At 49.3% G+C, this 26,780-nt stretch overlaps 1 protein-coding gene across 1 annotated transcript; it reads left to right on the top strand.

Annotated features, from left to right (window-relative positions):
- The first annotated feature begins 955 nt into the window (after positions 1-955).
- Positions 956-16,978, top strand: PPP1R17 (protein phosphatase 1 regulatory subunit 17). The gene is made up of 5 exons (XM_037126456.2): positions 956-1,017; positions 6,207-6,324; positions 9,403-9,555; positions 10,857-11,009; positions 16,863-16,978. Exons 2-5 carry the CDS (start codon positions 6,243-6,245, stop codon positions 16,940-16,942), a joined length of 468 nt encoding a protein of 155 aa, XP_036982351.2. The 5' UTR covers positions 956-1,017; positions 6,207-6,242; the 3' UTR covers positions 16,943-16,978.
- Positions 16,979-26,780: the final 9,802 nt, after the last annotated feature.

Below are 26,780 nucleotides of genomic sequence, written 5' to 3'. Positions count from 1 at the left end.
TCCAAGCTGCTACTCCTCCAATCAGCACAGGCCATTTGCTCCAGGGAGCTTACAGGGAAACACAGACCCTTCCTCTCCAGCCCCTCTCCCACCACAAGGGCAGGCCCCACCCCCACCCTCGCTTACACATCCATTGGTCCAAAACCTTTCCTGGAATGCAGGCGGATCCCTAATAGTGGGACTTTTGGTTTAATTCCTTTAAGGAAGCACATTATTCCTGGCCTCCTACTCCCACTAACCTTTATGGTGGCTGCTGCTGCCTTTGGTGTGATATTTCTCTCTGAAACGCTCTCTTTGGTGAGTAGTACTGCAAAGTGGTGAAGGGCATGGATTCTAGCACTGGATTGCCCAGGTCAGACCTTCCCATTTCCTAGTGGGGAGACCTCAGGCAGAGGATTGATCAGCTTCGTGGGGATGACAGCACCAGCTTATCTCACAGGGTGTCATAAGGATTAAATGTCAAGACTGCCTGGCAATGGGAAACTATAGAAATGTCAGCGATTGCTATCCTCCTCCTTCCGGTCTCTCAGAGGCGGCAGTGTGTGAGCGAAAGTACTTAAAATTTGAACTCAGTGGATATGAGGGTAAGACTTAGGGTACATTTTGGACAAGCCACTTAACTTCTCTGTGCCTTAATTTCCATATTTGCAAAGTGAGACCCCCAAAAAACCCTGTTGTCATGGGGATTAAAGGGTCTTGGCCACTGTGTCCCTGTTTCCCCAGCCTTGCCATGGAGGTGCTCAAAGCACATCTGTGGGTGTGGGGTCTCATAATGAGCAGTGATTGCAGTTGGGACTGGTAGCTGTGAAACCAGCCCTCTTTCCCGCTCCATCCCCCTTGCCCTGGCGCCTGAGAAGCAGAGCATCCCCATGGCAACAGCGCAGCTGGTCCCTTGATAAGAGGAGCTGGAGCTGGGCAGCAGCAGCTGCTGTAGCCAAAGAGGAGCCAGCCCAGCTTCAGGGAGGAAGCTCACCCTCCCCACCTCTGGACCTCTCACCCCAGCACCTGCTCGGACAGGTAAGTGCTTCGGATTTTTCACTCTGAGAACTTGGTGGGGAGAAAAACAAGTTTTCAATAAGTTTATGGTTGCTGAGCAAAGAAGGTTGCAGAAAGTGGCTGGGATGGGGAGAGGAGAACATGGTTTTCCGGAGCAAGGCTAAGTTGGGGCTGGGAGGGGAGCAGGAGAGGTCACCACTTCCCAGTCACTTTCCAAGGGAGGTGGAGTCCTGAGATGTGTAAGAACCGGGGTCCTTGCAAATTAAATTGGGAGTTTCAGGCAGAACACTGGTGTAGCTGCCTGTTCGCGGAGCAGTGAGAGGAGACTCAGCTGAAGGCTGGGGACAGTGTGCTTCTCAGAACACCTCTCCCTGCCCCATTCCAATGAAGAGTCAGTCACTCCTCCAGAAATACTGCACATTCAGGTCTTCTAAATGAGCAAGACTGATTTCAAAATGTGGTGCTCTTTGACCTGAATTCCATCCTCGGGTTAAGAAGAGATAGGAGAAAGGATATGAATTTTATGTAACCAGAGCGTCCTTTTACCAAGCACTACATTGGGCTGTGGACATAACCTTCTCACTTATTCTTCCACCAAGTAAATCCAGGCCTGATGGCTTTGGGGAAATTCTTTACAAGGCCGCCCGACTAAACTGAGTGTCAGCTCGCTCCTCCCTGAGAACCAGTGTTACCACGTCCCCAAGACCTTGCAGTTGGTCTGGACCTCGTATAGTTCCGACCTCAGCATTAGCTTCAGAAAAGCCAAAGACGGGAGGCAGAGAGGATTCCAGTGGTTCAGTTTGGACACAACTGGTGTAACCACGTGGGGGGACGACAGAGCCCAGAGGGCATCTCCCACTGCTTCGAGCTGGTGTGTGGCGGGGCCGGGGCTGGGAGCTCCATGCACTCTGTGCCGTTCACTCTTTCAGTGACCCTAGAAAGGGGCCAAGATCATCCCATTTTGCAGATGCGGAAACTCAGTTTCCAGGAGGACATATAACGCCCCCAAGGTCACCCAGCTAGGGAATGGCACAAGTAACCCAACATTTGTTGTTACCTCATATTGCCCCTCAACACCAAATGCTTGCAGTCAGTGAGGAATTTTCTGCCTGTGATTAAATTCCATATTCTAACATCCAGCTGAGAAATCTACTCAGTGTGATGAGAAAGGACAAAATGTCCAGACCAGCTTCGGACCTCAAATTGAACTGGGCAGTGTGTTTTTAGGGGCAGAAGTAGCACCACTGTCTTCCGGAAATAGTAACAGGCTCTGAGCCAGTGGAGGCAGGTTTCCCCAAAGGAGCTCCCAGCCTGTCCTTCTGCAACTTAGTGGGTGGGGTTCCCTCCCGGTACCCAGGGCCCTGGACCCTTCAGAACCTGATCTCAAAAGATCAAGTGACATGTGTCCTAGAACCCCTCTGCATGCCACATCACTTAATATAGCTCCTTCCTCAGTGGCATTTGCTTCACAGGTGTCTCTCTGGGCAGCGGAAGTGAGTTTTGGTTTTTTGGTGTTTTTTTTTTTGAAGTGTTAGAGTTAGCAAGAGGAAGTTAATTGTGAGAGTTTAGCATTGGGGGAAAATAACAACAAGAGGTTAGCATTGGGGTCCTGAAAACCTCCTCCAACCCCTGAAAAGATGTCGCTTGGTCTCTAGTATGTGCTACACCAGGATACCCACGTTTCTCTCAAATGGCAGCAATGGAAAAAGTAATACAGACCCAGAATGCTTTATTCTCTCATCAAGGAATCTGAAACACTCTGAAAACCAATGTTTTCTGTTGTTCTGTTCAACATAAGTGCATTTGGTAGCCAGTACGAATTTTTGCAGTCGTTAGTTATGTCCTTTGGTGCAAATATTTCCATGTGTGCTGAAGAGTAATGCACGGATTGTGGTGCTTCCAGCAGCCCCTCTGGAGTGTTCATGGTGCAGATTTCCCGATGCCCACAACATGCGGGCCCTGGCTCTGCAGGCCGATGTTGGCCATCACTGTGGCAGTCCAAGTCCTCACAGTGTGAGTGTTGACATTCAGAGACTGTGCTGAACCATTAAGTCACAAGAGAATGTAACAGGGTCACAAATCTTTGGACTAGAGAGCAGTTATGAAATACCCCCAATCCGAAGGGCCCAGGCCTTTGGTTGGAGCCTGAAGACCCAGGAGAGCAGGCACTCAGGTGCTCGGAATGTTCCCAAAGGGCAGACAGCTGCTGGGGGAGATGATGAAACCCTCTCAGGGCAGCAAGATGACAGCAGTGTCCCCTCCCTGAGGCTGGAAGTGGAGGCTGTTAAGAGAGGAGTCAGGGCAGATCAGGAGTAGGAACTAGAGACACTCCATTTCCTAAGGCAAGAATCAGAGCCGCCCTCCCCTCACAATGGCTCAGACCCACGGAGTCTGATAGACTCTAAGGGGGGAGTTGAGAGGGGGAGAGGTCATCTCAACTAACAATCTCCAGGCAGGTTAAATGACTAGTTATTTATAAGGCGATGCTGAACTCCAAGTATCTCTGCCCTCCCCTTGCTGGTTCTTTCCTTCCTGTGAAGAGTTTTTGTTTTTGTTTTTGTTTTTGTTACTGTTTTTGCCAAAATCATAATGACATCATCCATGATAAAAGTGTCTTCTAATCCCATGGGCAAAACATATCCCTGATCAGCACCGGGTATTTTTGCAATGGAAAATCCCAAATCAGGGCATCACCTCTCAGCCCCCCAGCCCTCAGAGGTGTGCCAGTTCACCACCATCGTCCTTGCAGTCACACTGATTTAAAAGAGGGTTGTCTCCCCACAGACGTCAGGTCTTACTGTGGCAGGAAGCAGGTGTCAGGTTTGGGACGAATCGCTGGACTTCTGGCACTCGTACAAGTCGTCTCCCGAGGGCAGGCTCCTCTGTCTCTCAAGCCCAGCACAGCGATAGTGGCTTCGCTCAAGTGAAGGAAGGCTGGCCGTCCCGTGGTTCGGCATCTAGATGAAAAGAGAAGATTCGATAAGTCTGTAGACATTTTCAGTCATACACCTGGTCTCCATTAACCAGCTGTTCAGTCGGGTATAGACAATGTTACTTAACAAAGGTCTCCTACAATATGCAAAGAGGGAAGCTATCCTATTTAATCTTCAGAGTAACTCTATAAGATAGGCACTGTCATCTCTATGTTACAGATTAGAGAACTGAGGGTAAGAGTGGGGTGGGGGCAGAAGAGGACATGTGTTCCTGGGTGCCAGTTGGCAGTCACAAAGGTGCCAGCCTTTGCAAATTCTACTGCAGCAGCCATAGCTTGTCAGGGGAGAGGCATGGGTCATGGCATTGCCCACGGACTCCATCCCCCTTGCTACATCGTTTCAGTTTAGCTACTTTACCAGAGTCTTGTGGCCTTTTAGTTAAAGATCTGAGGTTTAATCCAGATCTGTTTGACTTAAAAACTCAAGTTTGAATTAAATAGCCATCTACTGAGCACCTAGGAGCAGCCACGTGATCTGAGTACAAAGAACAGCTCAGCTCTGGGGGTGCAGGAGGAGAGGAGTGGTATTGTCGGACAGGACCTAGAGCAGAAGGCAGGGGTCCCGGCTTCCGGTGAGGACTCTGACTCCAAGTGCCCAACCAATGGGAGGTCGTTTGAACCCCTTTGGGCCTCCATTTCTCCTTCTGGACAATGAATCTTTTGACTGGGTTCTCTCCAAGAGGTCATTTTCAGCACAAAGTCTGAAGGGCTAATGTCATTTTGCCCAAAGAAGAGAAGGTTGTGTAAGTAGATGCCCAGGCCACATTTGAGGCTGTCACTTTCCCTCTAGGTCCCAGCACCAAGCCCACTCACCCAGAGAGGTGGCCCACAGCCCTCCTCGCCGCTCAAGCAGGTGGGGGTGGCACCCGAGTTAACAGCCTACTTCTTTATGGTCCCAGGGAGTTGGGAGTCTCTAACAAACACTAAAGGCAACGGTCTAAATTGATTTCTGCTGAGGTCACTCAGCATAATCAGTCTGCTCCAAGTGACACTAAAAGCCACTCAAGTAATCCCTGAATGGCTCCATCTGCTGTGCAATGATGTCAGCCTGCACGGCAGAGGCCCTCCAGGCCTCCCAGAGAAAATTGGCTTGTTCCTCCGAAGACAACTGAGTTGAACTAATTCTTTGAGCTCGATATGGTAACCACAGCTAGTCCCTGTGTTCGTCTGCATACCTAGGGATGTAGGAATCTCAAAAGAAGAGGACCTGAGGCCCATTTTAGTCTTACTCCTCCCCCACGTTCTCACTATGGTAGGACATGAGTAATACATTATCTGAAAGAAATTCAAGAGACAGCATCTAGGTGGACTAATGAAGGTTGCCTATACATCTCAACTAATGCGTTTCTCACTTAGACCTGACACATGTTCATTCTGGATTTCCACTTCTCCTGGGCAATATCGACAACTAATAGCTGGGGAAAGTTTGATGGATTTGTGGTCTGGGAAAGACGGGGGTAAGGAGGGGAGGGGAGCGGGCTCACTCTAATGTCAGGAATCTCTAGGGAGAAAATAATAAAAATCTATTTCAAAACTGGGGTTTTTTTCCTACCACTTCTCTACCACCATCATAGCAGGGACAGGGAGGAAGTCTCATTACTTTACACTTGAGGTTGTAAAGGTCGAAAACCAGAGCCCGGTTCAATTCGCTCAGAAAATTGGCTCTGTTTTTAAGAGACTGGAATGTCTAATGGAAATCTGCAGGAGTGGCTGTGGGTCCAAAAGTGGATATTTAATAGATATTTGATTAAACAAATTAACTAGGTGTTCTGAGCCTTAGTTTCCTCATCTGTGAAGTAGGCGTAATCTTACTTTGTAAAACTCAGCAGAGAAAATATAGGTAAAGTTTAATCAGTGTATTCTGTAACTCCCAGCTAACTCATTTCTAATTCAGACTTGATGAGAGTTCATTCTGACACTCCCACGGTGCATCCGAGAGAGGGCAAATATTGAATATTTGCTATATGACAATTACCCATAAATCTGTGTGCATGTGTCTAGGAGAGACTTACTTGTTTTGTTGATAGCTTAAATTTCACGTTAGAGCTTCTTCTAGTAGCTAAGCAGAAGGGGCAGAGGTGGAAAATGGGATTGAGTTGGGAACATAGTAAGTGCTCAATAAATACACCTGCTTAACAAGTGAATGGATGAACAGAAGCCGCACTAATGGGCTTGTATCTGACACATGCTAGTGGGCTTGTATCTGACACCTCTGTAGTGCTACGGAGGAAATACACAGAGCAGCCCTCCTTCGATGATGTCCACTGAGCAGATGCAGCCACTGGAGCTCTCAGAAGACAGACTGGACCAGCTCGACCCTCGCTGCAGCCACTTGGGTGAGTGCGGCAGCGGGAATGTCGGTGGCAGGAGTCAGAAAAGAGGGTCTCCGCCATTCAGTTTGCAGGCCAGCCAGAGGGAGGCCCCCTAAACCCCAACAGTGCGTGCCTTCTGGTGAGCGCCAAGGCCAGATGGACAAACAAATAGCCATGGGTTCGTGGGGTCTGCCACATAAATATTAGCTGAAGCATTGGGGAGACATTCATTAGAGAAGAAAGGCAGTGTTATCTTTAGGGGGGTCTGAGAGAGTTCCAGGCAGAGCATTTTTGAGGCAATAAATGGAATGTGGCAGCGAAGCGCATTTCCAGTGGTTCCCGGCACACTTACACCCTGCATGCAACGCCAATAAAATATTTCAAATATCTCTCTTTGCCTATCAAGACAGAATTTTAAATAGCCTTTTTCTGCTTTATTGCCAATCTGTTTCCTTTCCAGAACTGACTTTTTGCATAACCTTTGTAATGAAAATACCAGAAACATCTCCGCCTCTACCCATTTCTAAAAATGAGACACTCAGACTTTTGATGGATGGGCCTTTTGCATATTCATAGCCTTTGTTTATGCCTCGCCTGGTTATGCCTCCCCACCCCCCATTTGCCATCAGATATTTTATGTCAAGATTTCTCCAAAAGTGGGGAAATGTGTAATTGAAGTAAAAGTCAAAATTGAAGCAAATGCCTTGGTCTCTGTGCTGGGGACTGACTCACATCCTGGGGTGGAATGGTGACCCCTGGCTAGTCTCTATCCAGCCTGTGCCTCCAGAGACCCCACAGCTGGACAGCGCCGGCTCCAACAACATCCCTTCACACAGCAAATGCCCGTGGTGTGCGTAAAGTGGGGGAAGACCGACGGCGCTGTGTGGTGACGAATCTTGAAAACTGCATTTCAGCCAGGCATGCAGATTCTTAGTCCCAGGGGCCTGGATCTGATGCTGATGCCCTTACCCACCAGAAAGGTAACCCTCAGCCTGTCACCAGGCCTTCTGGTAAACCCAGGCATTGACGAATCAAAAAAGATGTTGGTCCATTGCACACACTAGAATCATTTGAAAGCACCTGCTACATGAATAGTGCTCAATAAAGTTCCCCTGTCATATAGTCTTGTGTCTTACACGGAGTACAATCTGGGTTAATGTCTGTTAAGTTGCAGTAACTGGAGTTGTTTTCTGGTAAAGGGAAACATCTATTACTATTAAATTGGCCGAAGAAAATGATGCTATTTGATTTCTTGGTTATGTATTGTGATCTTTTGATGATGCAGCTGTAGTGATGTAGTGGCTATTAAATATTTCTGATGGTAGGTTCTTCGTGTATATTGAGTTTTCTAAGACAAAGAATCATCGAGCTATAAAGCCCCACAGACCATAAGCAAGTTGAAATCAGGGACCATTTCTTACTTGTCATTTTAGCAGCACTACTTAGCTCAAGGCCTGGCTCAATCAACATTTGTTGAGTAAATAAATGAATAATGATACATGTCTAAATCCACAAAACTGAAGTGAAAAGGTTCGATATATTGAATCTTCAATGTGTGAAAGGAACTGACCTGAATATTTTCCAAAAATAGAAATAAAAAGAGAGAGGAAGGGAAGAAGGGAGAGACAGGGGTTGAAAAGACCCTATTAATCTGAATTTCCCTACATTCATTCCTAGTTGTAGATCTGGCCAGACTGTATCCAGGCAATGGTGAGTTTCCAGAGGAGACAAATAGGTGCATTGCCTTGTAGCTTCTTTGAATCCTAACAGAATAGGTTCTTATACATCGCATGTTTGAGGCCATTTGTTCAAGCATACATTCAACAAATATTTATTTGTTGTTGCTGAGGAGATAAAACACAAGATACCTATCATCAAAGAGGGCAAAGAAGGTGTCACATGAGCAAAGGCTGTGGGTATCCAGAAAATGAGAATGGACACCCGGGACTTGGGTCAGCGTGGAAGGACTTACGAACATCGGGAGTTTTCTCTGCACCTAGTGAAAAGTGTTAGGGGGGAGCAGTGGTCAGAGTGGACATTTTTTGAGCATCTGAAATATATCAAATGTATCAAGTGCCAAAATTGTCAACTTTAGTTCTGTCTCTCTCTCTCTCTCTCTCTCACACACACACATGCACATACCTACTGACAAAATTTTATTTATTTATTTATTTATTTATTTATTTATTTATTTATTTATTTATTTTTAGAGAGAAGGGGAGGGAGGGAGAAAGAGAGGGAGAGAAACGTCAATGTGTGGTTGCCTCTCGCATGCCCCCTACTAGAGGCCTGACCTGGCCTGCAACCCAGGCACATGCCCTGACTGGGAATCAAACCGGCGACCCTTTGGTTGGAAGGCCAGTGCTCAATCCACTGAACCACACCAACCAGGACTATTATCACCACTTAAAAGCTGAGAGAATATTAAAGTGTTTAGAAACTAAGGCCCAGTTCTCAGAACTGCCAAGTGCAGAGCAGGATTTAAACTGAGGTAGGTTCTACTCCACCTCCTTAGCATTCAACATGCATTTATTGGAAGGAGAAGTGATTAGGAATAAAATTTTTAAAAGGGTATAATCCTCAATCTCTAAGAAGACTCTTGGGCAAATAGGAGACTTGCAAAGCCAGGGCAGTGAAAAGACCAACCTGAAGCCCAAGTGCAAGTCAGCAGCGTGACCTGGCTGGCTGGAGAAGTCAAGGTGAGTAGCGTACTGAATACCCTTCTTCAAGACCCAGGAGAGCATAAGGCTCCTACTGGTCTTTGGGGGTCTCCAAAGAAAGCAAGGATTGAGGAAATGAAATCAAGAAGGAGCATTTAGCCCAGAGAACGTGTTCTCCCAAAGTTTCTCTTTGCCTTGATTATCAATCCCATTTCAGTCCATTCATTTGGGGTTTCATGGAATTCTACTGTTCCATTTCATTATATACATTCGTGCAAGGCCACTGAAGTGCTCTGTAGTATAGGCCACAGTAAAGAAATACTTCTTTTTTCAGACCAGTGGCTTCTGTTCCTTCCATCAGGTGGAACTGGAAACCAACCAGCTTTGACCAGGCCCTGATATATGTCGTGTTCATTTTCTCTTTGCCTCCTGTCAAAATCAGATGACCTCTCTGAGCAGTTCATTAAGGACTGTGAGCTCAAAAAGATGCCAAGAAATGGAAAAAATGTACAGGTCACTGTGAACATTGAGTCAGACCAAAAAAAGCCACGGAGGAAAGACACGCCGGCCCTGCACATCCCGCCTTTCATTCCAGGTGAGGACCAGGAGGTTGGTTTGCACGCCTGTGAAGGGGACCTGTTTGCTGCTACCTCAGTCTCCCATTTCTTCCTCAACCATGTGGGTGTTTCTTAATCATTGGTACCGTGTCCCCACCTGTCTTGGTTGTAACTAAGTAACACAGCCAGCTGCTCTAACAGATACATTCCGAAATATGAGTGCATGACGTGATGCAAGTTTATTTCTCACTCACCAACAGTGGAAGTTGGGAGTTGGGGGCAACTTCTGCTCCAACAGTCACTCAGGGACTCGGGCTGTTGGAGGTTGAGGCATCATCAGTGCATGTTCCAAAGTCACGGTGCACATCAGACACGGGGGGACAGAGTGGAACACGGACGGGCCTGCGGGGAGTCACATCGCTTCCTCTGTCACCGGCCTCACCTGACTACAAGGGAGGCTGGGAAATATAACCCAGCTATGTGTCCCAGAGCAAAGCAAAATGGTTTGGTGAGCAGCTATCATGTCCCAATAACAACCTTGCGCGTGACACGTGACATGCTGTTCCCCAATATTTTGTTTTATTTTCCTTTCTCCCTCACTCCAGTCTACTTATTTAAGGTCCTCTCTATTCACAACCCATTTGAAGGGATACAAAGCAAAAGAACATTTTGCTGAACACTCCCAGAGTGTTCTGGGAAGGACCAATGCTACCCCAATAAATTCAATTTTAACAGGCAAACGACAAAGGCACTGACATAGCGGCAATGAGCAGTAAGAAGTAGCGTCATACTGGACGTCCTTAGTTAAGGGCCTGGGAGCTCAGTCTGGGCGGTGGATTGTGGAAGGGTCATAGAGGAGGCTGTTTTCAGAGTGTTTATACCTGATGGAGGAAAACTGCCCGTAGAGAAGAAGAGGTGAGAAGGCAGGTTGGGGAGGCACAGAACTAATGAAGTCACTGAAGAGCTGAGCACGTGGCCTGCACAGCAGCAAACAACTGTCTCTCTGACGAGGAGGCAGCCGAGCGCGGGCTCGTTCCTGGCCTGGCACCTGCGAGCCGCATTCCTGGGGCACGTTCCCGTGCTTCACTCTCTTTCCACGTGTGATGGTGGGAATAATGTTACATGCACATCAGGCACGTACAGCCCTTCACATAGATATTTTCTAGTGTAGCCTCAATGCATACTAGTTCTTAGGAAGAAAACGCTGTTATTGGGATGAATGTGAGCAGAGACAGTGGCAGCCGTCACCAGGTGTAAGTGCAAGATGGGCGTGCAGACCGCAGCTGTGAGGAGGAATGTATTCAACCCTGTTTCTCCCTCCATTCCCCCAACTACACAGGTGTGCTTTCCGAGCATTTAATTCAAGGATACGAGGTCCAAGAGAGACATCCAAAGGGCAACGTGAGTCCAGCCCTTCACAACACTGACCTGGAACAGAAAAAGCCAAGGAGAAAAGACACACCTGCCCTGAACCCGGCCCCCTGGGCAGCAGGTAAAAAGTGCTGGTGCAGGCCATTTGCAGCGGGTGTGGGAACAGGTCAAGAGCCTTACCATCTGGAGGTGGCACGGCCACGGCCTTTGTCCTGCCCCGCAATCTGTATTGCTCAGAAGTGCTCCAGGGAGGGTCCTCATTTGTGGCCGCCTTTCGAGTTCCCCCTCCCTGGCAGCTCCCCTGGGGCTGACGTGGAGATGAGGGCAGGGTGGGAGTGTTGCTCATACTTCAGCAGAACTGGCTAAATTCACTGATCCAAGCAAACAGAAATGTCCGCGGGTCCTCGAGAAGAGTTAAAATGCCCCACCCCCCATCTTTTGTGGATCAAGCGTTCGATAGCCGAGGGCTGATTCTCCCAAGACACTTGGACACATTGACCAAATCCTCAAAATAGGAGGAAGAGAGAGGGAGAGGAAGAGAAAGACAGATGCAGAAGTAATAATAGCTATCTTTATATGTGTCAAATCAAGCCAAGAAATTGTGCTGAACGTTGTTCAAAACCCCAGGCTGGAGGGCAGCCAGTGTGTAAGCTACAGTCTTGTCCCTGACAGTTTTATGTGCGAATTGGGGGATAAGCCATGTGTACGCGTGGTTAGAGCATGACGGTGTGTATGTGTGTGTGTGTTCTATGTAAATAGTGGGGGCAGGGTAGTAGAGGATGCAGTTTTTTAATCAACTGAATAACACAATAAAGTAGCTATTATCTCCCTTTACAGATGAAGAAACTGGTAGATTATTTAAGTAACTTAGCCACTTCGAAGTCTTCTGTGGTTGAAGTTTTGGGAGGAATGGCTGATTTAATGATTGGGTTGATAACAGGATGATTAGATGATAGATGAAGGGATGAAATTATGCTCAGAAACCACACATGGAGGTCCTGACCCAGGGCCCTCCCACCGCGGGCAGGTTCTCAGTGCACCATGTTACTGAAGGCGTCTGAGCGAGCTCTGCTTTACACATGTGCGTGCAAAGATGAGACTGTAGCAGCACAGCAATCCACAGGGGCCACTTGGGGGAGGCAATGAGCTCCAGCTGTTACTGTAAAACCATGTTGCCCCATTATTTCACTTGACAAGGAAAATAAAGAAATATGGACAACACAGGAGAGGACACCATGGAAAGGCTGTCAGGAGCACACGCAAGGTCACTGGCTTCTGAGGAGCAGACCAGGCCAGGAGGCATGGGGCACGAGAGGCTCAGCTCCAGAGAAACGGACCAAGGACCAATGGGGAGGGTCCGAACCTGCCTTGGTTGTTCTCGTCATCAGCTACATGCATTCCTCCCTGCACTGACGTGTGCTCCTCCCTACACGGAGCCTCCAACCCCTCACATGTTGCCCCCTGAGCTCTGCCTCCATCCAGCTTCTAGTCCCCTTTCAAGTCTCAGCCAATGCAAAGTCTCTGCTAACAGACCCATCCAAGTCCACAATGACCCTTTCCTACTCTGCACTAGCTCTGAATCAGACGTAGGCAGGCAGACACCATGACTTTGTCATCTCTTTATTCTTATTGTTCTTGTGGCTATTATTTCAATTGACTTATATCAATGACTTGTGTAATGGGTTCATGAGAACTGGCTATGATTGCCCTTGGCTGCTGGCCTTGACCTGGGTGCCTGGTTCAGTCCCTTCTGCATAGCAATGCTCAATAAGTATTTGGGTTTTTAAAATATATTATCTTTGGAGGTCACAATTTTGCAGTTCCAGGTTCTCCATTAGGAGAATGATTATTTTCTACCCATTCTTGTATTTATGGTGATTGAAGCTCTTCTCGAGACACTAAGTGCAGGGCCCAGGCTTTGTAGTCGGGAAGGTCTCAGTTTGACCTCTGGTTCTGCTCCGTCCTAGCTTCGTGACCCTGGGCAACCGTCACAAACTCTAAGAGCCTCCTTTGCTTCGCCCACCTCAGGAAGGAGGGCCATTAAAACCTGTCTCCTTGGAGTGTTCACACAATTAAAGGAAGCAGAGAGAGCACTTAGCACAGCTCCTGGCTTAGCTGAAAGACCTCAGTAAATGCTAGCTTCCCTGCATTCTCTGCTTAACCTTATTTTCTTTGAGATAAGTCAGGCCATTTCCCAAAGTGAGAATTTTCTTAGCCACCAGGTTTCACCTCTCTGTATAAGTGTGTCATTCGAGGAACTTCCTAAAATGTTGAGCTCTGTTTATCTGGCGATGGAAGCAGCCTGCCTCCTAATAGCTGTATCATAAGACAGCAGCTTCTGATTAAATAAAAAATGTTTCTCAAACAGCGCAAAGTACACCAGGCTGGAGAGGGGGGTTGTATATCCAGGGACTCTGGACACATTAGGAAATTCCCTGACTCAGCAAATCTCTGTGTTGTATTTGCAATTATATATAGTGGTCTGTAATTCTAGCTTTTATTAGCGTATTTGCTGAAGCACTTTATTTTTGAAGAGGCTTTTAGTATCTAAAGATTTGGCAGTAATCGAAATGCTAGTTAAGCTGATAAGGATAGAGCCTTCAGCAGATGTTCAGAGAGACTCACACGGGTTCTGATAGTGTGGAGAGGAGCGAGCAGACAAGTGCACTCCTGAGACGTCTCCTCTCATTAGCCCTTGGCAAGTGAGGACTGGACAAGGGTTTGCTCTGTTCTAAATCTCCAGCTAACTACCTTCCTTCCCCTGGATAATGAGCTTATTTGATGGTTTCCAATTGCCAGACGAGTCCTCAGTGAGAAGTCATCTCGGGCTTCAGCACCAGCCTGAGGTTTTGCTCCCAGCTTGGCCCCTGGCCGCCAGGGTCTCCCCTCTTGCTGACTGTGTCAGGGGCGCCCCTCTGGCTGTGTGGCAGGGGGTATTGGGTTGTGGTTGGTGGAATCAAAGTAGCTGAGGTCTACTTAAGGAAAACTAAGTCTTTCATTCCAATCTCTGGCAAAAGAAACCCAGGAAAGTCAAGAATAATGGGTCCAGAGTCATTGAAAAAAAGCCTCCTGGAAAATTGGATCATGAGCTATGAGCCTTTGGAGATCGAAGCTCAATGCTGCACTTGTAGAAAGAAGACTGGCACACCCTTTGAAAGTGACACCTCTTCTGTCTTGCTGGGAACAGCCTTCTCTCCGGTGTGGCTTACCAGGGGAGGCAGTGTCTGGCCCTGGCTCCCATGAATCAGAGGCACACGTCTGGAACACAGGTGGCCAGCTCTAGAGGGGGCTCTGGGTGGGCTCATGGCCTAAGACAGCTTGCTGTAAGGCTAAGCAACCCTTAGAGACCTTGGACCGGTGGCTTTGGCCTTAAAAACACAGCCAGCTCTAACAAGCATCCAAGTCTCCTAAGCTTTCTAGCACGGAGACCAGAAGGGAGGGAAGTGACATTTTCTAAGTCCTTGCTATATGCCAAGTCCTGTGCTGGCTGCTGAAATACCTTGTGAGGACCTCCCCATCCAGTGGGGGAGGGGGACGTATTGTCCAGTGATTCCTCTGATGTTAAAAGTGCTGTAACAGAGCATCAGGTGAGGTATGGCTGATGCCTAAATCTGTCTGGCTGGTGGCAATACCCCCCACCCCCACTGTGTGAAATACAAACTCTTTCATGGCCAGTTTTACAGACGAAAAAGGCTCAGATCGGTTAAGTGACCTACTCAAAGTTGAATGACCACCGAAGGCAAAGCTTTCTGGCTGTAGGAAATTCCGTCAGTGACATACGTCTGCTTCCCACAGGACAGCACGAGGACTAGGCCTGGGTTAAGCCAGAAAGACAACAGTTGGCAAACCTTGTTCATTTTCAACTGACCAAAACCAACAACAGTAAGCATCGAGAATAAGAACGCAGTGCTTCCCTGCGTATGCTACTGACGGGAAAGCCTCTTTCTAAGCCATGATATTCATAAAAAATCAAGATTCTTATGAACTACCATGCATTTCCCACGATAAGATTAACGCTCAGCTCTACAAACACAAAAGCTAGTTCACTTTTCACTGCGGTTATCTCCCATGTCCCTGTGGAAGGCCTAGCTCACTCTGGCAAGGGCTGACTTTGATGGCTGACCTTGACTTAAACAGGGAGGAGCCTTCCTTGGAATCCAGAGAGGTTCATATGACCAGGAGTCAAAGATACTCAAAATGATCAGCAAGTTGACTGGGACCTGGGGATTTTAAGGCTCTTGACTTTTTTGAGTTAATTCCAGTTTTGACTCCATGTGAAGCGACATGAAGGAAGGTGAGACGGAAAGTTTGCGGGCTCCGCCCAGCCAATTCCGCACGCTCCTAGCAAGACAGCCTTCGTTCCAAATAAAAACCCGAACCTCTACACAGCTGGTGCAAGAGAAAAAGAGCTCCCACTGTGTTTCATAAGTGATTTACGCCAAAGACTTAGTTTCAGCTAGACTCTTGAAATTGTTTTCTTCTCCAATAAATATCAGCTAATTGGTAAAGAACCCACATGAACACACTCGGAACTGAATCAAATGAGAAGTCATTAAGATCAGCACATAGTTTTCATTAATTTGCTGCTGTTGAATGACTTCCAGGGCTTGTGGAAAGGCCTCTTGTGGTGCACCACTCTCCTCCCCGAAGGGTAGCTCTTTATGAAGCTCTTCACGAACAGGAAGGCCTCTAATTATGGGGGGTGGGGGCAATGCAGTGGTGGGCAAAGATGGGAAGTGGAACCGGCTGGCTGGGGACACGGCAGAGTTGGGGAGGGCCAGCCTTGAATCATGGCATCCTTTGTCTTTGTGTTAAAACGACCCCACTTCACAACTCACAGGACGGGCACAACCACCCAGACGTCCTCGGATGGTCTTTTCTGGGCTGATCGGTCCAAATGATTTTTTTCAGGTTTCAGAATTTCACAGATCAGTAAAATTTTCAAACAAAGAAGAAATCCCCCAAAGAAGAAAAAGAGTTAGCTTGAAATAAAGAGTAGCTTTTTTTTTTAACTTTATTTTTTTATTTTTAGAGGGGAAGGGAAGAAGAGAGGGAGAGAAACAATGTATGGTTGTCTTTTGTGTGTCCCCTACTGGGAACTGGCCTGCAGGGAACCGGCCTGCAACCCAGGCATGTGCCCTGACTGGGAATCGAACTGCGATCCTCTGGTTCACAGGTCCACGCTCAATCCACTGAGCTACACTAGCCAGGGCAAGAGTAGCTTTTTTATATACCACAGCCACAGAGCTGTGTGAAAACTCACTATCTGTTCCTTACTTTCTTATTTCACTCTGAACTCTCTAAACTTATTGACTAGCACCGGCATTTCGAAACGGCATGTTCAGACCCCAAACTCAGGATTTTACCCTGGTGTTAGTCAAATGTGTTCAAGTTTGACTCCATGAGGCTCACCGCCTCTTTACAAGAGGAAAATAAACTGGTCAACTGTGAAAGCAGAGGAAAAGCTGACTTGATGTTTAGTTGCTCCTGGGTGTGGCTCTGGGCTGAGCATTGTTACATACTTCTTAGTTAATTGTCACAAGGACCCTTTATAGAAGTGTCCCTGTCCTCATTCTCCACAACAGAAAGTCCAGACGTGAAGGCGTTAGCTGGCCCAACGCCAACCAAGTGGCAGAATGAGAATCCAAATCACCTGGACTCCCACATCCATGTGCTTCCCACCCCACGGTGCCACAAACAAAAACACAGAAGGTAGAGAAGAGGGGGAAGTGACCTCTGACCCCCAGGTCGAGCGTCCCCTCCTAACCAGACTGGTGTCCTCACTGAGCCACAGGTCCCCGGGGAGGCCAAATAAGGCCACCCAGCTCCCCCTCGCTCTCTGCTGCCACCCTTCATTGTGGGGACACAGGAAGCTTTTGGGGTTGCCGTGCTCCTCTGTGCTGTGTCTGTGCTGAATGGCCGTCTAGGGTTTTAATTAGAGGCACCTAATTGCAGATCTGTGCTTGTTTTGCAGGTGCGACTCTGCTCAGAGAGGAGGGACCCAAAGTGATCACGGAAGATGACGAAAAGGATGGTGACAAGCTAGCTATCTAAAGACACCTCCCCTGAGACCACTCGTAAATAGGTTAGATTGGCCCCCTAGGGTGACCTAGAAAAAAATAGACCTGTTTCTGCCCTCGATTTGTCAGTCTGCATTGAAGATCCAGTCGCCTTTCCCCAGGAGACACACCCTGTCAGATTGCCGGTCATCTCTTTGCCTCTCTCTCCTTTCCTGAGTCTGGTTTCTGTTCCCACCCCTTGAATGTTCACTTTCAAGTGCAGCGGAGAGGAAGCAGGTCCTCATCCTAAGTTACGAGATGACAGGGAAAGCTCTAGTGTTTAGCGCCTGCATCCTCCGGATCGAGTCCTGGCAAGAGCATAGAGAACATGGGCATCCTTGGTCTCCCAGCTCTGGCTGCTGGGTGGGACTTGACTGAGTGTCATCCAAAACCAGTTCAAGGAGGGGCTCCCTCCTGGTTGCCAGTTAGGGAGGTGAGAAGGTATGGCTTCTAACTCTCTGTGTGCTTTGGAAAACATGGTCTTTTATCTCTTTCATCCTTCCTCAAGAGTCCAAGTGTCTCTGGTGACATTCTTAAGATCCTTGAGACGGATACCCAAAGGTGACTTGGTGAGCGGGTTTGTCCACCCAGCCAACCCAAGCTTGTCCAAAATAACCGAAGAGAGAGAGTGGTGTCTGGGGAGCTTAGCAATACATCCCCTTCGTCTTTATTTTTAAAACCACCTCTTAACCGCGTCGTTCTGGAATCTGGGAGATGCGTCACAATGAACCGTTTACTAACGATAAGCGAAACTCCAATGCTTGTGATGCATTGCCTTTGAAAACACTAATTAAGTTCAGTGGGAGGCCACTCATATATTTTTAGAATTCTCACTTGTTTAGACCCCAGTGTGCTCTCTGGGACGGGAGGGGAAGGCCAGGTATTTGCTGTGTGGCCCCTGCCTTGACCTGCAGTGTGTGGGTGCCATGGGCAGCTTTGTGCAAGGGCCTCGCCCCCCCCCCCAGGGGAAGGACAGGGGAAAGGCCAAGTCTGTTCAAAGACAGAAAGGTGGGTATTTGGACAGATTCTGCTCAAGAGTGATCATTTGGAATCTGTATACACCCTGGCTCCATCGGTGTAGTAATCCCTTCTGTGTTTCTCACCATTGTGGAGAAGACGTGAGACCCTACTGGTAATAAAGATGCTTCTCCCCCATCTCCACGTTCTGGTACATTTCTGCTAAAAACATTCTACGCCCTTACAATTATAAAGAGAAGAGGTTGCAAAAGAGATTTGCAGAATTATTTTGTTTGTTTTTGACCCACAGAGGTTTAAACGTGTTTGAATAAGCCTTTAACATTTAACAACCTAATAAGGAGAATTTACATAAAATGCCAGATTTTCAGATTCTCCTGAAAAAACATCTCAAGCTCCGGCAACTTGGGGCCTGATGAGTGGGGCATGGCAGCCGTCAGCTGACCCGAGTGCTCTTTGGGAGGAACGGAGTTCTCCGACTCACCGTCTGCCCCACCTGGCACTCTCACCCATGACATCACCCTCCACCCTCATGCTGGAGCCTGGAGCCCTGGGGCAGACTCACCCACACTTTGTGTCCCCAGGGGCCCCTCACCAACCCGACCCCAGGGCTCCACTTCTCTGCGGGTGGCCCGAGTCACAGCTTTGGGAGGAAGGGAATAAGGCTGTGGCCAGGTTGAGGTGTAAGTGGTGAAACAAGCCACCATGACGTCTCTGAGAAGCTGAAAGCGATCACAGGCATGTGGACAATAGGGTTTGATCACCACCAGCAGCAGTTTTTACCCAGGGGCTTTCACTGAGAAAACAGACACCCCCCCCCCCCGGTCCTGGCAGGCTTGCTGGACAAGCACAGGGCACTCTGGCAGCACCCACCCCATTTCTCACTCCGTTGGGTGGGGTGGGAAGTAGACTGGCTGTGGCCAAGACGAAGGCCTTGGGTTCCAGCCCCACCTGTGCCACACTGAGCAAGTCCCTGGGACTCTCCGAGCCTGTCTGTCTGCATTGAAAATGAGGCTACCAATCCCTGCCTGGTCTTCTTCCTGGTTTGAGAATGAAGTGAGACAACATATGGCAAAGAGCTTTGTAAGCTGGGAAGCCTTGTCTATAACGTAGAACAATTTTAAGACACCTTCAGAGGTTGGACGGTACCTTTTCTAATGCCAGGGCCCCATTGCCTGCGTATTAAATGGGTAGATACCATGGGGACTTGAACAACAGCATCTGAGGAAGTAGTTCAGGTGAGGACATCCCACCCTGAAAGACCAGCCCTCCTCTTTCTGGGAAGATGGTCTCGTGTCAGTCCCAGCCTTGGAGGGTCGCTCACGGAGTGGCGAGGAACCCGGCCAGCCGGAACCTCTCCCTAACCCCAGACAACACCGGGGTTACTCAGGTGGCAGCCAGGTCGCCCTCGCTTCCCTTGACCCATGTGGCCCTGTTCCGGGCTGGTAAAGCAGAGGTTCCATCATGAGGATTACACTTAGACAAAAATAGGGCTCAATTCACTGTGAAGGACTTTTCTCCAGCCATATAATAGTCATATTAACAAAGCGAAAGTGCCCCGTGGTAGCCAATTCAGAAAGAAGACACGAATTCAAGGCGCTCCAACGGAACTAGCCAACCAGTAGGCCGTTTGTTCATCTGAAGCGTCTACCCCACCCCAGACCCCCTGAGACGAGCAGACAGTGGACGCTTCCGAAAGCCCCGCGCCGCACAGGATTGGTGCTTCCACTGCCGTCCAGACCCCGCCCCCCTGCCCTTAAAAGCCACTGCCCGAGGTCACGCCGCCGACTGCTGAGGTTGTTATGTCCGGGGGAAGCGGAGGCCGGTGCTGAGGGATCAGAGGAGGCCCTGAAGGACTCGAGCTGTGTTTCCCTTCAGATTCCGTTGAGTGGATTCTTCCCACCACCCGCCCGTGTTGTCCAGGCTGTTTTCTCAGAACACAGACTGAGATAGTGCACAGTTATGAAAATAAATTAGCCCAGTAATTATCTTGCCTAGCTGAGGATACGAGGCTAGTTACATGACGGATGGTGCAGAGTCTCCGTTGTCTGGAGGAAACCAGGCTCCCTTGGCACTTGTAATCTGCAAGTGTGGAGGTGTCACTCACAAACCCCACCTGAGGCAGTGTGCAAATGTACCCAGTGGCTGCACTGAGGACACCTGGTCCAGCTCCTGAACACAGACTGCCTTTGAACTGCTGGAAAACATCACCTGTACAGAGCTTTATGGACTGACTGTAATCTATGGCCACCAACATTAGGGCAAGAAACTCTGCACAGGTAAGTGCATGTAGCAGGGAAACAATATACTATTTGAACCGAGGTCTGCCCTGGAAAATGCAAGCTGTCAGCTGACCTTCCCCCAAGGAAAAGGATAGGTATTTCCTCCCCTTTAGCAGTGGGGCCTTCCTGCAAGGCGAGACTCCTCAAGTTTCAGGGACTTGCTGAGAAGGAGAAATGGAACGTGGAAAACAACCGTGACCATCCTGACCAATGTCATTGAATGGAAACCCGAGGCCAGATGCGAACTTTGAGGGTGAGTGGCAGCAGTAACCTGCAAGCCCTTGCGTTCTTACAGCCCAGCGTTGGAACCCCAGAGAAATAATACACACCTTACTATTTGCCCATTAGGCCACATACAAACTACATGTCACACTGACAACTTAATCATGATTTAAACAGCGCCCTTCCTGAAATACACAGGGTGCTCCGAGGCCTGGCGTTTGTTCGGTCTTTTCCTCCATCATCTCATTCAACCCTCAAGAGCAACTGTAAGGAGGCTGGAGAGCTGGGGAAACCGACTTGGAGAAGCCAAGACAGAAATTGTGTCCCTGGTTCCTAGCCCAGTGCTGTTTCTGTAGCGTGGGACTGTTCGGGAATGGGGGGCGGGGGCGGGGGGGGGCGGGGCGGGAGGGGGCGGGGCGGGAATCCCGTTTAAAGCAGGGTCCAGGGAGAGAGAAGGTTAACAAAGGAGATTGCTCCATGATCCAGAGAGGAGTGAATCCTGTAAGCAGTTCCTTTTAGGTATGGTCTTTGCTCTCTCGGTGGAAATTAACTTTCCAATAAGGATGGAGAAGTGTTCCCCGTCCCCGTGCCTGGAATTTGGTCATTGGCAGCCGACCCTGTGCTCCAGGAAGGCGTTAGGGTGGGCTCTGTGCTCCCGCCCCGCTCCATGCTGTCCCTGCTCAGCAGCTTCGCTGGCCTTTTTCAAGGCACAACTCTGACCATGTCGAACCGTTTCTTGATGTCTGTCTCCCCTGTGCTCCGCCGAGTTCCAGGACGCTGGCCTCCTGACAGTCCCCAGGGTGTGCAGTGTGCCCTCCCACCGCAGCTCCTCTCTCGTCCGCTCCATCTCGCCCCTGCTGGTGACACCAGCCCGTCCTGCTCACGCTGGGGCTCCGCAAAACGCCACCTCCTCCGGGGGCGCTCACCTCTCTGACCAGGCGGACCTTTCTGTTACTTGCACATTCTCTAACCACCAGGTTCTTTCATTTTTAGTTTAATCTCTTGTATTTTTCCCATCCCTCCACCCCCTCACCTCCCCCAACCCCCCGCTGTCATCCCAGGTTCTTTTCTCCACCGTCCTCATGTCTTTTCATGTCGCCCATTTGTGACACCGACTCACACCTGTCTCCTTGCTGTTGTGTGAGGCCCACAGACGCAGGGCTTGTGCCTGGTTTTGAACCCCACATGCCCTGTACCTGGCATAGAGTTTAGCATGATGTAAACGCTCAAGAAATACCAGTGAGGGAGGCAGGGAGGGCGCCCGGGCCCGAGTTGAGTGCGATGATCGTCTGCGATGATCGTCTGCATCGTGAGGGTGATGTATGGGTTTTAATATGCACGTGTGCGATCTCTGTCTCTCACACGCCCCGCGCGTTTCTGAACAGGAGCAGCGTCTCTGGTGATTCCCAGTCTGAGAAGCAGCCAAATCTGCAGTCACCCTCCTAGAGAGCAAAGCAAAAGCCGGCAATACAAAAACGCAATAGCAAGTCGACAGGGTGCAGTTCTTGAGCAAAGGCACATTCACAACATGTAACTGTGTGGTTATAAATCCCCTCCTAGAGCTTTGCTCTAACGACCCGGAACAGAGAGGAAGCTTTTGTTTTCTTTTTTTCTCCTTTTGGGTATTTGGTGAAGGAGCTGTGCCCATTTGCCAACGGCACAAATATTTCTGCTTTTTCATACATGGAAGTGTTACTTCAGAGGTAGTGAAGTTACAGAGAGTTGACGCCTGCTCTTACCGAACCCGCCTCTGCAGTAAAATTTCTACCAGCCACAGACACTCATTTTACAGGGAAAAAGAAAAAGTGTTTTAAATTGTCACAAGAGGTTTCAACACATGGACTCCATCACTGTATCCTCAGTTGCCTGCGTGTACGTGTCCATGAATATGTGCGTATAAATCTCCCCAGAAGGATCATTCCCGCCAACGTCGAGGACACGATGCTCGGCCAAAGGCGGTACACTCCAGCCTCCAGGTCTTTCATCACTGCCGAACCCTCATCGGGAGTAGTGGGCGTGGCTGTTGCTCCCCTACCAATCACAGCTTTAGATTGGACCCAGTCTCCTCCCCGTCTGGGTCAGGTTTATTCAGACACCCAAGGATAGAGTTCTCTTTACTGCCTGACAGCATCCAGTGTAGAGCAAAGCTCTACTTCTAGAAATCTCCCCACAGCATCTACCACAAGCCCAGGGCCTGTACGTCCTTCCTGCACCCCCTCCCAGAGACACCCCGAGTGGAACTGTTCCCCGTGGCCCCTTCAGCTCCACGAGCAACACAGCTCAGGTACTCTGCCACCGGCGTGGTTCTGGGGCCTGCTCCTCCAGGCCATGGATACATTGTGTTACATGCAGTCGACTGTGCTATCAAGTTTTTAGTTCTCCTTTTTAATACCTGCGTCTAGTTTATTCCCCCTAATGACGGATCCTTGGGGTTTTTTTTCCAGGTTCTCCATATTGTAAATAACACTGTGATGGACAGTTAGTTACCTGTATGTTTCTGCTTATTTCCTGGGGCAAGATGCCTGGAACAAAGCTGTGGCTAGTTTCACAGGCCGTGGTGCACTCCGTCCATCTTGTCATCCCCGGGGACAGGAAACTGGGGCACGGAGATGGAAGTGGCTTGTTTAAAATCAGTAAGCACCCACTATCAGATTCAAGTGCAGGCGTTAAAAAGCATTTTGAGAGATACGTGCCATTAGAGATACGTGCACGTCTGTCAGTCAAAGAAAAAGACCACGTTGTGTCCGTTCGGCTTGATTCACAATCGCTGACGTGGTAGGAACCCAGCCCAGGGACCGAGTCCATGGGCAGTCCTCAGTCACGCTGAGGTCCTCTGAATGGTCTCCTGCTTCTGGCTCTTGGGACATGGTTGGTAGGAACGTTTTCTAAGTGGTAGAGTTGCATCGGCCCTTCAGGCCCAATCCTGCAGTCAGTGGGCCCAGGGGAGCCTGGCTCTGCCGTCTGCCCTCTGGGAAAGCAGAGAAGCGGCGGGGGAAGCGGGGACAAGGAGGCCTCCTAAGGCGGGGGTGGAGGGTGCCGGGGGCCACCAGCCTGTTTCCCCCATTGGCTAATAAGGGTCATTCTCTGCCGACCAAATCCCCAAAGCACAAGCAAGCCAGCACTTGTCTTACGGGACTCTGTTTTTGACTGCATGATTTTGGAAGTTATTTCATGGTCTTTGAAGTCAATTTTCTGTCCTGAAGTTCTGGGATTTATAGAATTTCTTTCCTGTATCTATTCCCTTGGGTTTTTATAGATCGGCTGCTGTTTCTGAGCTCTGGGAATTCAGAGATGAAATAAGACAGTGTCCCAGTCTTCCCTGAGCTCACACTACCCGAGGAAGCAGCCAGCAAATACCGATGACCTACTATGTTCAGTGCTTAAAGAGTGTGAGTTTGGGACCCAGACAAGTGGGAGGGGCGGGACATAGGGAGGAATGAGGGGACATCTTAGAAGAATTCACAGAAGAGGAGAAATTTGAGCTTGCTTTGATAAAGAGAGGCTGGAGCCCTGCCAGGGCAGCTCGGTTGGTTGGAATGTGGCCCCATGCACCAAAAGGTTGCAGGTTTGATCCCTGGTCAGGGCACATACCTGGGCTGCAAGTCCCAAGGTTCCATCCCCTGCACAGGCAGGAAGTAGCTGATGGATGTTGCTGTCTCACATAGATGTTTCTCTCCCCTCTCACTCCTACCCTCTCTTTCAAATCAATAAATATATCTCAAGGTGAGGAGAAAAAAGAACACACACACGCACAGGCTGGCAGGGAGAGAGGGCATGTCAGACCTAAGGGCCTCTGAGCACCAGCACGTGTGGACACTGGTCCACCGGAGTCTGACAGGTACCGAGTAATGCTGTGTCTCCCTCAGAGATTCCAAATACCCCGCGGTGCCCCGGGGCTCCTCGCTGTGCAATTTGGGAGCTGCGGCTCTGCGTCCCTCTGACTGGTGTCCGTAAGTGACTGAGGCCCTCAAAACCCACTACAATTAGACATTTATCACCATTCGACGGGTATTGCCAAGTGAGAGCAAAGATTCGGGGCGGGGGGGCTTGCCCAGGTAAATGTCTCGGGAAGATGAAATACTAACGATCCTCCTCCAACACCCGTGTCTGGGCGCCCAGCCCCCGCCCCACGGCGGGAACACCTGAGTGGGTGTGGGAACAGCTGCGTGTGTGGGTGTGGGAACAGCTGCGTGAGTGCGTGCGCTCACAGTGAGGCAATCCATCTTCGGGACCCGGACCCTTTTCATGGACATTTGCTCCTCCGCCAGGGCCAGCCCCTTCTGAGCCGCGCCCCGCCTTCTCAGATTCAGGACTGCGGGAGGTGTAGAGCTCCGGGGAAATGCACGATGCCAGGAGTCACCGGAGAAAGGGAATGTCCTCCCTCCTCACCTCTCCCTGTCTCCCTGGGCAAGAATATGGACGACATCAACCCGATGGCAAGAGGTTAACTTGGCGGAAGGCTGGCACCATGTCTGGGGCATCGTGAAAAAGGTATTCCTGAGGATATTTTGCCTCTTTATTGAAAAGTGCCACCCCCACAACACACACACATGCACAAGCATCGTGCTTAGTTGTACAAGGAGGTGATTTCCAGCTGGTGATTGGTGAGTGCTCCCAAGAAGACCTAACCTAGCCTGCGGTGGATGCTCAGGCTCCTCCCCCTCCTTAGGGGTCCCGTGGGTTCCCGTGGGTTCCCGTGGGCTCCCCCTGCCTGCCTGCCTCAGAGACGGACTCCCCGCCTGCCGGGGAACACAGGCCACATGGAGTCATTCTGCTGCAGATGTGCTGGGAGCGTCCTGGGACCCCAGGATTCGAGACCCACTGCGGTTTCTTGGCTTTGAGCAGGAAAGAATTCAAATGCAAGCCAGCAGACTTTAAAGTGAAAGTGAGTTTGTTAGTGAAGCCATGAGACAGAGAGGGGGCCACTCCACAGACTGAGCTCTGCCCTCCCCTCCCCTGTAGTGAGCTTTGCTTCCTTTATTGAGGTTTACTTAATCAAGGCATTCAATAACAGGGAAGAATATTCAGAATCGTCCCTGGAAAGGAATGGAGAGCACTCGGAGGAGCTGTCAGTTACTTTGTGTCCTTATGTGGGCTTTTTGTTTCCCATCGTGGTCCCTTGAGGTGTGTTGCTTAGCAGGCTAATGTATTACCACGACCACATAATGAGGCTAGGAGTTACCGTTGAGGTGAAATCAGTCACCATGTTGGATTGAGCTTGTCTTTGCCAGGTCAAAGTCATAAATCTGGTAAGGGAGTGGTCTTCCTTTCTTCCTGACAGTTCTGAAGCCGTTTGCAGCTGCTGATCCGTGCGCCCTGTCTTAATGCCTTTCTGTAACTCCACCCAAAGCTGTCCCATCGATGGTACAGTGTGTGTCCTGTACCTGGCCTGCCCACCTGTGACCTGCTCACCTGCAATTTTCCAGTTTCTTTCCCCACTCATCTCCAGTCTGTCTGGTCCTTTGGTCTTCTGACCTAGCAGGTTATATGAGGTCTCCCTTCTTTGTCACTTTCTCCCTCCACAGTGTCACTTCCTTCTTTGCCCACCCTCATAGCCTGGTTCACCTGTCAGTTCCACCTGAAGCTTCTGCTTGTTGTGACCTAGCAACATAAGAAATGGAATTGGGATTCCTTTCACCCTACTGTCCTGAGGAAAAGCAACTGAGACCATGAGAAAGTCTGAGAACATCTGCAGATGAAAAGCCTTGCAGCTCAAAGTGTGCTTTCCCCCAACCAGCACCTTCAGTACCACCTGGGAGCTCATTAGAAATGCAGAATCTCCTGCCAAAGCTGAATCAGAATGTCCCTTTCTACCAGGGCCCCAGGTGATCCTTATTCACTTGACTCATTTGAAAAGCGCTCTATTTACATGTGGTAGGGCAGTAGAAGCAAACCCCAGGGGCTCATCAGACCACACAGAGAGTATTTGCAGAGTCCAAAATCAGACCCTGCCCCTGACACTTTCTAGCTGCAGAACTTGGGGGATGTTGTCAACACAGAGCCTCAGTTTCCTTACCTGTCAAGTGAGATGAGTGGCTGATACCGTCTCTTTGCTGTGGTAATAAAAGGTAAAGAGATAATGCTTAGGAAACAGAATGCCTGTTCCAGAGCAGTCGGTAGACTAACAATTGTTTCCTTTTGCTTCCTGTGGCTCGAGGGCAGGTAATTTGTTTCTTTTTCTGCATCTTGAAAAAGTCATATTGTAGGAGAAATCCAATTTTGTGGACCATCAATGGATTGATGACTTTGTCTGTTGCAGTAGCCAAGTAAATGCAAACTCACACTCTCCAGGTCTTGCAGACAGGCCCGAGAGCAGGAGAAGACTTGATACGGGTTTGTGTGTGTGGTAAAATA

This window comes from Artibeus jamaicensis, unplaced genomic scaffold (genome assembly GCF_021234435.1).
Source record: "Artibeus jamaicensis isolate MK-2021 breed Jamaican fruit bat unplaced genomic scaffold, CSHL_Jam_final contig_1016, whole genome shotgun sequence".
NCBI classification, from domain to species: domain Eukaryota; kingdom Metazoa; phylum Chordata; class Mammalia; order Chiroptera; family Phyllostomidae; genus Artibeus; species Artibeus jamaicensis.
The sequence above is the reverse complement of the archived record's forward strand: the minus strand, read 5'-3'. Positions and strand labels throughout refer to the sequence as shown.